The sequence below is a fragment of the Neolamprologus multifasciatus genome, chromosome 23, assembly GCF_963576455.1.
Source record: "Neolamprologus multifasciatus chromosome 23, fNeoMul1.2, whole genome shotgun sequence".
Classification (NCBI taxonomy): Eukaryota; Metazoa; Chordata; class Actinopteri; order Cichliformes; family Cichlidae; genus Neolamprologus; species Neolamprologus multifasciatus.
Genome location: NC_140460.1, coordinates 40,716,235 through 40,728,297, shown reverse-complemented (window position 1 = coordinate 40,728,297; position 12,063 = coordinate 40,716,235). Strand labels below are relative to the sequence as shown.

General features: G+C 45.9%; 1 protein-coding gene across 1 annotated transcript in view; it reads left to right on the top strand.

Annotated features, from left to right (window-relative positions):
- The window catches only part of LOC146492353 (protein NLRC3-like), a 306,715-nt gene that overhangs the window by 229,752 nt on the left and 64,900 nt on the right, over nt 1-12,063 (top strand). The window contains exon 18 of the mRNA XM_085150974.1: nt 10,033-10,209. Within this exon, the coding sequence (XP_085007100.1) occupies nt 10,033-10,209 (177 nt within the window). The remainder of the gene's footprint in view (nt 1-10,032; nt 10,210-12,063) is intronic.

The following is a 12,063-nucleotide window of genomic DNA, read 5'->3' as shown; positions in this document are numbered from 1 at the left end:
GGGGGACTACAGGGCGTGGACGGCTGGTGGAAACATCGCAAAGCAGGCTGGGCCCGCCGTTCCACACCGGTCTGTCCTCCAATACAAGGCCCGTTTGCGCAGACCGAAGGGCAAGGATGTCCCGGTCGGCCTGTTGGTCAGCGGCCATAGCCTCGAAGTCTATGCCAACATAAACAGGAGAGACCACCACACGGGATAGACAGTCAGCCACGCAGTTGGACTTCCCAGCCACGTGCTGAATGTCAGTTGTGAACTCTGAAATGGCTGCCAACTGGCGCTGCTGTCGCCCGCTCCACGGATCAGAGACCTTGGACATCGCGAATGTCAAAGGTTTATGATCGACGTATGCGGTGAAGCTCCGACCCTCGAGAAAAAACCGAAAATGCCGTGTCGCAAGGTGCAGGGCCAGCAACTCCCTGTCAAAAACGCTATATTTGCGCTCACTGTCCCTAAGCGTGCGACTAAAAAAAGCGAGCGGTTGCCAGACACCGGAGACCCGCTGTTCTAACACCGCGCCCACTGCCACGTCCGACGCGTCTGAGGTCAACGCAATCTCCGCCGACAGAAACCGGTGGGCCAGCAGGGCGGCGTTTGCCAGCGCGGTCTTGGCCCCAGAAAATGCCTGGATGCGTTCAGGGAGCCAATCAATCGGGTCCTTAGCTGTTTTACCCTTCAAGGCAGCATAGAGAGGCTGCAGCAGGTTCGCAGCTCTGGGGAGAAAGCGGTTGTAGAAATTGACCATCCCCAAGAACTCCTGCAGCGCTTTAACGGACGCAGGACGCGGAAAAGCCGAAACGGCCCGGACCTTGTCTGGCAACGGAACCACACCGTCAGCGGAAATGCGGTGGCCCAAGAAATCCAGAACCGGCAAGCCGAACTGGCACTTGGAGGGGTTGAGGATCAGGCCGTGTGCCGCCAAGCGCTGGAAAACCTGGTGCAGATGGGACGCGTGCTGACTCTCAGAACAGCTGGCCACCAATATATCATCAAGGTACACAAAGACGAAGGGCAGCCCGCGCAAAACAGAGTCCATCAACCGCTGAAAAGTCTGGGCGGCACCTTTCAGGCCGAACGACATGCGCAAAAATTCAAACAGGCCGAAAGGGGTAATAACGGCAGTTTTGGGGACGTCTTCGGCTCCCACGGGAACCTGGTGATACCCCCGCACCAAGTCAATTTTAGAAAAAATCGAGGTGCCGGCGAGGTGGGCGGAAAAATCCTGGATGTGGGGGATGGGGTAACGGTCGTTCTCCGTGACATTATTCAAACGGCGAAAATCCCCACACGGCCGCCACCGACCGTCTGACTTGGGCACCATGTGTAGCGGAGAAGCCCAGGCACTATTCGAGCGCTGCACTATGCCGAGGCGCTCCATTGCGGCAAACTCTTCCCGAGCGACGGAGAGTTTCGCGGGGTCGAGGCGACGCGCGCGTGCGAACACCGGCGGACCGACCGTCGGGATATAATGTTCAACCCCGTGCTTCGTTGCCGTGTTCGAAAAATTAGGAACAGTCAGTGAAGGGAACTCCAAGAGCAAACGCTGAAAAACATTCCCTGAAGTCACTAAATTAGCCCGATTCAGGGGCTCGATGGCGCGAGTGAAACAGGGCATTGAAGAAAAGGACAGGGCATCGATTAAGCGTCTGTTAGCGACATCGACCAGCAGTCCGTGGGCACAAAGAAAATCGGCGCCCAAAATAGGTACAGAGCTAGCGGCAACAACAAAGTTCCATTGGAAATCCCGACCATGAAAACAAACAGTCACGAACCTTTCCCCGAACGTTGCGATGGGAGAGCCATTAGCTGCAATAAGCTGCGGTCCACAGCCCGCTGCTAAACTGTCGGCTCCGGACGGGGGAAGGAGGCTCTTCTGGGAGCCGGAGTCGACCAGGAAACGTCTCCCAGAGCGCGAGTCTTCTATGAAGAGCAGTTTTTCTTTGTCGCCAGCGGTCGCGGCCTCTACAGCGCGCTGGCGGGGTCCATGTCCCAGGGTCGGAAAAACACAAGGCGGCAGGCAGCGGCGCGCTCTGGCGCCAAAACGCTGATGGTAGAAACAGAGGTCCTGTCCGTGGTGTCGCTGTGCCGCGATCTTTGCCGTCAGCGAAGGATCGGAGACGTCGGGGCAGGTCAGCGGGGAAGTGGAAGGCGCCGCCGGCGAAGCTGGAACTAGGTCGTGATCGTGGAAAGTGCGGGTAGCCAGGAGAATACGATCCGCGTCCTCAGCCAGGGAGCGATAATCCTTCGTGCCCAGAAGCGGAGAGTTGGCGAGGCCGGCTCTCACGGCCGCCGGCAGCTGTCGGAGGAATATGTGGGCGAAGAGGAATCCCCCGTCGTCCGGTCCGAGAAAGGATAGCATGTGCTCCATCAGTTCGAGAGCCGTACCGCCACCCAGGCCTGAGAGGGAGAGGAGCTTCTCGGCTCGCTCTGCGTCGGAGAGGGCATAGCGCCGAAGAAGCAGCTCCTTAAGGGCGGCGTACTTCCCTCGGGTGGGTGGGTCCCGGAGGAGAGTCAACGCACGACGGGTGGATAGCGGGTCGAGAGAAGCCACTACATGGTGATATTTCGTGTCGTCAGCCGAGATGCCACGAAGGGCGAACTGAGCCTCCACGTGCACGAACCACGACGGGGGATCGTGAAGCCAAAAGTCCGGCAGCTCGAGCGCCACAGCAAACGTAGCTGCAGCCGGAGGCAGAGGGCTGGCGGCTGCTGATGCATCCAGAGCGGAGTCGGTGCCACCATCGGACTGCAACATGTTCAAGTCAGGGGTCACCAATGTGGAGGTAAACACAGACGACACGAGAGCTCTCGATTGACACTGCTCGTTTATTCTCTATCACCACACAACTCAACTCTTTTCCCTCCAAAACACAGCAACAACACTTCCTGAGAACTGGGTGTGAGTGGAGCCCTCCAGTGGTCCACCACACTGTAGTGATTTGTGTGTGTGACAGAGAGGCACTGCTAGGGATTTTTGACACAAGTTGTTCTTGTAAAATCAGTCTGTGAAGGTTCTCAGACATCCAGGTCACCGTAGTCTAAGGAGCTTGGAAAGAAAAGCATCTGAAATTTCAAATCCTTGAAGATTTTTCACCTCTCATCAGAGAAGCTTCTTCAGTTCTAGAGTCAAATGGTGGAGAGTCCCAGATTTTAGCCTTGTGGGAGTGTCCCCCCAAGACATGGACCAGACTTTATAATCCACACTTTCAAATTGGCTCAGATTATTTCCTCCTCTCGTACAGTGAGCTCACCCCAACAGTTAAACACACAAGCATTTATTTTCAAAGCTTTTTATTAGAAACACATTTAAACTTCTACTTTTTAATATCTCAGGAAGCATAAGTAAGCCTGCAGTCTGAGAGCGCAGTGCTGTGTGAGGAGAATAAGGGATTAATAATAAGAATCAGCTCATATTAGATAATAAGGTTTATTCCAGGAAGCCGCTTCCTGTTCCAGATCAGCGGATCAGAGTCAGGTCAATCAGCTCTGAGCATGCTCAGTGTGAGTTATGATTGTGGGCAAATTCGTGGGAGTGGGGCAGTCAGTGAAAGGGCAATGGTTTTTATGTTCGGGGGTGTAAACATACACGGCAGACCCAGTGGCATTTTGATACTGTTTATTAATACTTAGCCGGTTGCTGTTTACAACGCACACAGAGCTGCAGCTCTCCCGCTGCCCGCTCTACATTACCACAACAGCAACGCCAACCACAGGACCCAGTACAATATTTAATTCGGCGGGGCGTGATTGCGGACGCCGTGCAGGTGCGTCCGCCTCCTCTGCACGGCACCGCAGGCCACGCCCCGCCACACCCTGCCACAGGGGGCTTCAGAGGGAAAAGATGAATGCAGGTCTGGAGTTGGTGTGTGAGAGCAGGGAGTGAATTCAGCATCCTCAGTCTCCTGGTTCTGGCCCGGAGGCTCTTCAGTCTCCTTCCTGATGGCAGCAGGTCCTGACAAGCATGTTGTCAGGACCTGGGGCTTTGCGTGTGTTGATCCCGGCAAGGGATCTCCACACACTGTCTGGGGATAGTGTCACCACCCGATCGTTGGGGTGGTGGGGGGGGGTGGAGTCTTCTGTGCTGGGGTGGCGTTCTGTGCCTCAAAGCGAGAGAAAATTTCACTTAGCTCTTACGGTAATGTGGTGGACCCGACAGCGATGTGAGGAGTGGGCTTGTAGTCTGTGATGGTATGTATCCCTGTTGGTCTGTTTTATTTGTTCCTGAGTAAATCGGTTTGGCTGAGATTAAAGTTATTAGATTAGATTAGACAAAATAAACCTTTACAGTGGCTTGCAAAAGTATTCGGCCCCCTTTAACTTTCCCACATTTTGTCACATTACAGCCACAAACATGAATCAATTTTATTGGAATTCCAGGTGAATTTTTATTATCATTATTTTTATTTTCTTTTTAAAAATTTTATTTTTATTTATCAATTTAATTGTTTAGGAAGTTCAGTTAACTCTAGAAATGTGTTTTGGAGTTTGTACGTGCTTTGTCTCTAGGGGCCACCACATTTATTTATATATAAACATATATAAATAAAAACACTTTTTTTTACATTAGTAATTCCTTTTCTGCATAATTTTATATTATTGTTAATAATAAATTAATTAAAGCAACAAAACAACCTAAAGAGCCGGTTCACAGCCGAAAGAGCTGGCTCTCTAAAAAGAGCCAGCTATCCCATCACTACCGAATACTTTTGCAAGCCACTGTATTAATCCCCCGGGTGGTTTTCACATAGCTGAATAAACGTCAAACAGAAAACTGATTAAGCAGAAGTGTGAGATGGCCAAGACTTTACGCCAGTGTCCTGTTATACTTTAGATAGCAAGGAACAGACAGCTGAGTTTATTAAACTCCACCGAGACAGCGGTGACGCAAATCTCAAGGCTAGACAGTCCCATTTCATAGCCGTTTATTTCGGGCCTACCCGACCTTCTGAGGACCCGGCCCACATAGACCACGAAGGCCGGGTCCTCAGGAGGATGCAGCCTATATGAGTTTGGACAAGACCAAAGTAAAAGTTATTGGAGTCTGACCAATGACTGTAGAAAACATGGACGACGCGACAGCTCCCCAAAATGAAGCCAAAACGTCTCTATCGCCCCCTGGTGTCTGGCTGCAGTATAGGTCATAAATCCCGCCTCCTCCATGTTAGCGGATGGGACTGTGGTCAGACTAAAATAAATTAATTCTCCTTAGATAATTTTTTTTCCAAACATTCTTTCTTTTCTTATCAATAGTTCTCATCACGCTCATTGATGTCCAAGAGGTCTCCTCTCCCATAAGTTTGATTCTAATTCCTACCGCGGTGATGTTAAATTGGGGTGAAACGTCATCATAGCAGCTTTGACTGACAGCTGCAGTCACGGAGAAACTTGCGTATCTCTGTTCGGGAATAGCAGATAGAGCGTAGGCTCTGAGAGGAGGACCAGCGTTTACGCTACGAAAACACGACCGAGTGTTTTAACCTGACAGCCTGAGGTGTTCTTCAGTAAACTGGACTACCCGACAGAAGGACCCGAGGCCCCGCTGCACTGTTTCGGTAAGTTAAACGTGTTTGTAAGCTACTCCGTAACTACCGTCCTTAGCTCGGTCCTGAGACCTAGCTAGCTAAGATGAGCACTCGGCTGTCAGGGTTCGTTTAGCTGTGCAGGTGAATGAATTTACCCTGGCTAAAGAAATCAAGAGAAACGCCCTGGGCTGCCCAGTCACTAATTACTGTTACTGTACTTTTATTACAAGTATTATACTGTAAAAGCAACAGGCTGCACTCTGCTGCAGCTCCTGTGCAGAGCTGAATATTAAATATCTTATTAAACAGCAGCATGTTTTCAGTCTCCACATGTGTAAAGACAGAAACACCAACTTTAAAAACCTGGCACTTCAGTAACTCCTCATTAATCCGTTAAAAACTGATCAAATAGCAAAGATATTTACTGAAACCAACAACTTCCTCTTGGCAGCTTAAGTTAAAATGTTTAATTTTTCCACTGATTAATTTTTTAGCACTGACTGTATTTTTATGCTGAGTTTGTTGCAAAAATTCAGGTTAAAAACTGTTTGAAATATTGTTAATGAGGTATGTTCACAAAGACACATGTGCAGAGCTCTGTGCAGCTCACATCCTTTAAGACAAATAGTTTGAAGCATTATTATTTCTTGTTCAATACCAGTGCTGACACCAGTGCTGATACCAGTGCTGATACCAGTGCTGATACCAGTGCTGATACCACCTCAGTATGTTGTGACCAGGATGCAGCAGCAGACTGAACCAGGACTCAAACCTGCTCCATCATCTCATCTTTGCAGATGTCCATTTATAAAGCTCCAACAACTCAAAGGTGAACATGATATTGGAACATCTGTTAGTATTTAAGGCTTCTTTTAAACAAACAGCTCATATGTCAGCTATCAGCAGAACTGTAGGACTGAAATAATGTAAGAGAAGAGAAGAACACTCCCGAGTGTGTGAGGACAGAAGGATCAGCTTTATTTCAGAGATAAACTTTATATTTCAGTTTGTGATGATTGTGTTCTCGTTGTGATTACAGGAGCCGTCCTCAGATTCAGACCTCAGCACCACCCAGTGACAGCAGATCATCCTATAGCTTCACTCTTTGTAGTAACTCCATAATTAACTGATGAAAACAGTCCAAAGGTTAAAGTACCACATGTGCTGTCAGTGAAAGCTGCAGCTGTTTAAAGATAAAGACAAAAGGATGAATCACCCATGTAACTGTGTCACTGTATATCAGCATCAACAGGACCTGAGTTTGGTGTTTCAGAGAGCTGTTGTCTACGTCTGTGTGCTGTCATTGCTCAGTCTGACCAAACGATGGACAGACTCAAGTTTGACTGTGAAACAAACTGTGTTGTTAAACTGTTTCATGGTTCAAAAAACAAAACAATCAAAAACACTTTTTTCATACTTGTGTTAAGTTTTGTATAGAAATGAGACCAAATTGATTGTGAGGTTAAATGTGATAGAAACAGCTCACACTGACATCCATCCTGATCAAACATGAGTGTCATGAAGCCTGTTTGCAGTTATTTGCACTGTTTTCCACTCTGCATGTTGTTTCTGTTCAGCTGTGAGTATAAAAGGCTCCATTCTACAACCTGTTTGTGTTGTTCAATAGAAACATTATTTTGTGCTGATGTTGCACTTCTTTTATTCACAACCAAAGAGTTTTTAAAATCTTCATAAAACGACAAATGACTTTTGAATATTACTTTAAATACTTAGATTGAAAGTTCTGATAAAAGTTTAAATACAAAGATCAGTATTGTCTAATGTTTTGGCTGCAGTGTGTTTTTGCAGACAGGTATAACAGAACAGCTTTACTGTTTAGATCTTTTAAAATTAAGTATGAACTTATACAAAATGCAGCAAGATATTAAAAAAACATTTGATTATAGAATCGACTATATTGGATTCATATCGATATCGGACATAAAAAGTGGCATCGTTCCATCTCTGCTTTGATTACAGACACAGCTCTGTGTTTTCCTGTGTTTTCTTTGTCCTGTTTTTATGATAAATGTACGACTCTAATGTCAAACATTCAGAGTTTTTTCTCTTGTCGTGTTTGATTGAAGCTGCTTCCTGTTGGCTTCAGCTGTTTGGAGTTTCCATTTTCTAAACTTCTACATTCTGAACCTTCTTCAGCTCTGAACAGATGATGAAACACTGAATGATTTCAAGCACTTTGTCTAATAAACTTACATCTTTCATTCTTTATACAGATTGGAGAACTGTGGTTTGTCAGAGATCAGCTGCGATTATGTGGCAGCAGCGCTGAAGTCCAACCCCTCCCATCTGAGACAGCTGGGGCTGAGTCACAACAAAAACCTGCAGGATCCAGGAGTGAAGCATCTGTGTGGTTTCCTGGAGAGTCCAGGATGTAAACTTGAAACTCTGAGGTCAGTCAGCATGTTTTAGTTGTGCTGAGATGAATATGATGTGAAAGTTGTGCTGACACTAAACTGCAGACATCAGGCTGATATTATACTGATCCACACTGAGGATCTTCATGGTAAAGTCTGTTTTCTTCTTCTCTGGTTTAGTCCATTGATTGCAGCAGAACAATGTTCACATTTCAAACAGTGATACTCAACGTATGGCCCGCGGCCCACACGCGGCCTGCAAACCTTTCATGATTCAGAGAGAGGTGACCCTGATTAACTGTGTAGCTTCTTCCTCACAGTTCTAAGTATCAGACACAACAATGAATAATCCACAGCTGACTCTCTTTAGCAGGTCAAAGGTCACGGCACACAGCAGACAGTCAGAAATATTCTAACTCTGATCATTGATCAGTTGTGATACTGTGAGACTTGATCAGAGGTGTGATCATCACAGCAGAGGCCTTTGTGTCAAAGTCACTGAGGATCAAACAGAAACACATGAAGCAGATTTTCCTCTTCTGGCTTTTTATAGCAGATAACCTTCAAAATCTTCTGCAGTCAATCAAAAACTGAAGCAAACGATGAATCAACATGTGAACATGAGCTGATGCTGCTGAAGTGAAGACAAGTTACAGAGGTTTGATTACAGACACAGCTGAGAGTTTGTAATCTGTCATCATTTTTAAAAAGTTTCCATGGAACAGCAGAAATGAGGCTTTGCTGTCAGAGGCCGACAGCACTGAACACAACAGCAGACTGGTGGCTAATAAACAGTGAATGATGCAGAAACAGATGTTTGAAGCTGTACTTGGAGTACACTGAGAGAGAGAGAGCTGTGCAGGCAGGAACAGCCAAAGTCAGAGAGAATTCATGAGCATATTTATCAAACGTGAAGCAGAGTTTGGATCTTCTTTTGCTGCTGCTTCACTCAGTTTTGGTTGGAGACAGATGAAACCTGCAGCTTCAGGATCTGTGAGCTGTCCACTTTCAGCCCCGACGGCGTGTCCGTGTACGTGCCGTCGAGTGAACTAGCCACGCTCTGTGTTTCCATCTTTGTGTGTTTAGCTGCTCTCATTTACTGTTTTAGCTGTTTGCTGCTTGTTGAAATAGTTTGTGAGCTTTAAGCTGAGATTCTGGCAAAATACATTTATATTAAACATCGATTCAGGATTGAATGAATCAACATCGTTTTATTCAAATTAAAACCATTTAAATGGGAACATGAATTTTTTACAGCCGCCTCTAATGCTGGGTAATGTCAGCTGGTCCATGTGCAGCTGGCTGTGAGGCTCAGGGAGAGTCTACAAAGTGCAACACTGAAAGAACATCATCCATAAATATTGAGTAATAACTGGACTCTCATACAGCGAGACTCAAATGCCTTTAAACATCAGCTTATCCTGCTGAACCAAGTCCAACACTGAGTTTGTAAAAACATGTTTGTCAATCATTTTGTTTGGTTTCTGAGGAAAATGATTCAATAACTTGCTGCTAATACACAACATTTCATCATATTTCCTCATAACCCTCTTTTGTCTGACCATTTGATCCCATTTGAATTTGCAATAAAGGATCCACAGAGTTTGGTGACAATAATGACAGAAGATGTTTGTGTGATGGAAGCAAATGAGTGTGTGATGTTCTTTCAGTGTTGCACTTTGTAGACGCTCCCTGAGCACTGGTCTCACAGCCAGCTGCACATAGAGACCAGTGTTGTTAGTCCAGGTCAGAAGATGACTTGTTGGAATGAAAATGAGCTTGTAGTTTGTCTGCTTTAATAATGTGACTGGAAAAAGGTGTTGGACTTCAAATATGTCCATTTCTTTCACACTTCACCTTTAAAAGTGAAGCCATGTGGTTCCTGGAAGGAAAAACACGACTTTTTCAAGTCTTTGTCCTGTTTTTATGATAAATGTACGACTTTAATGTGAAACATTCAGAGTTTTTTCTCTTGTTGTGTTTGTTTGAAGCTGCTTCCTGTTGGCTTCAGGTGTTTGGAGTTTCCATTTTCTAAACTTCTACATTCTGAACCTTCTTCAGCTCTGAACAGATGATGAAACACTGAATGATTTCAAGCTCTTTGTCTAATAAACTTACATCTTTCATTCTTTATACAGATTGTGGAAATGTGGTTTGTCAGAGATCAGCTGTGATTATCTGGCAGCAGCACTGAAGTCCAACCCCTCCCATCTGAGACAGCTGGAGCTGAGTCACAACAAAAACCTGCAGGATCCAGGAGTGAAGCATCTGTGTGGTTTCCTGGAGAGTCCAGGATGTAAACTTGAAACTCTGAGGTCAGTCAGCATGTTTTAGTTGTGCTGAGATGAATATGATGTGAAAGTTGTGCTGACACTAAACTGCAGACATCAGGCTGATATTATACTGATCCACACTGAGGATCTTCATGGTAAAGTCTGTTTTCTTCTTCTCTGGTTTAGTCCATTGACTGCAGCAGAACAATGTTCACATTTCAAACCTTCAAAGAAGAAGAAAAATCCTCCACTGGATAATTCACTGTGAAACTCTCCAACATTTCATTCCACCTTAAAGTCTGTCTGACACTGAAATCCAAAGCAAAATGTGCGTTTGCTTTACAGACAGCAGTCCAACACAAACATACACACATCATCCAAAACACAGTCCAACATCCAAATCTCCTCCACTGCCAGCATGAATGATGGGAAAGAGAAGGAGGAACAATCTGACATTCAGGGTTAGGATGAGTTTCATGGAGCAGACTGTGAAGATCAAAGCTGCATTAGAAAGCTTACATGAATGAATGAGTGGACAGAAGTGGACAGAGATCATCTGAAGCACTTCAAAGGCTTTAAATCAGCACATTTCTCTTTATTCTTTATCAACTCTGTTAGTTTCTGTTTTCTGTGGAATGAAGCTAACAGCAGGCTAATAAGATGCTGACCAATAGGTTTGTATTAAAGGTTGTAATTTGTATATGAAAAAGTGCTTTGGCTCAGCAGGGATCAGCTTACAGGTAGAATACAGCTGCTGGATGGGATTAGCATGTCATAGCTATCTACCAAACTGCTAACTGGGGGATTTCAGGCCATCTATGGATCATTTTTGCTAACTGTTTATTCAGCTTAGGCTCACAGGGCTTCAGCCTGTGCCCTAGCTGTCATAGGGCAAGAGGCGTGGTCCACCTGCACAGGTGAGCAGTCCATCACAGGGCCAACAGAGAGAGACAGAGAAGCACTCTCTCACATCCACACCTACAGCCAATTTAGAAGCACCAATGAACCTAAGCAGCATTTCATTGGACTGTGGGAGAACATCCAACCTCCACAGAAAGGCCAACAAGCTTCAACCTACAACCTTCTTGCTTTAAGGCACTAGTGTGAACCACTTTTCCCGCATTTCAGCCCAAATCCTGCATCTTCCTGTTTCTGACTCCAGGCCAGCTCCACTAACACTTTCTCATCAGACACTGCCACCTAGTGGAGGAAGTCTTAGTTCCATTTGAAGCTTCAGATTACAGTTAGTTCCTTTACAAAGAGGTGGAGGTGGTGGAGCCACAGCACCATCATCACTGAGGGCCATAGGACACTTAACCTTTGTTTCCATATGCTGGGAACTTCCTGTTGTTCCAAGGAGGACTGGAAAATGTGTGAAAATCTCCCAGTCAGTTCCTCACAGCACACTTCAATCATTTCCCTCCCACAGCATCAGGACCAGGGCTTTTTCTCTCTTTGGTCCCACTAAGAGATTTCCACACAAACACCTCATCAGTGGGACTCTCAGAGCTACCAGCCCTTTGCTACAATCACAAAGCTCTTCATTGAAATCAATGATATCAAAGCTGGAATCAAATGAGTCCCAGTCTTCTGCTGATTCAGCATCACATTCATCTTTGCTCCTTGTTCTGCATCCCCACCATGGACTTCATTCCTTTCCAAGCCAGCCTTGAGAGTCCTTTATTCAGCTCATCCTCTGCTTTACTTTTACACCTGATTTTAGCTGCTTTTTCTCTCTTTCAATAACTTTCTGTGCCTCAATCTTTTTCTTCTCTCCCTCATAACAAGACAGCTTCTTCTGCCTGAGAACATGTTGGAGTGATCTACTAATCCAGGGCTGCTTATTGGGGAAAATACTTCCTGTTTCCAAAGTAATCCCCATTTTTCCCAGAAAGA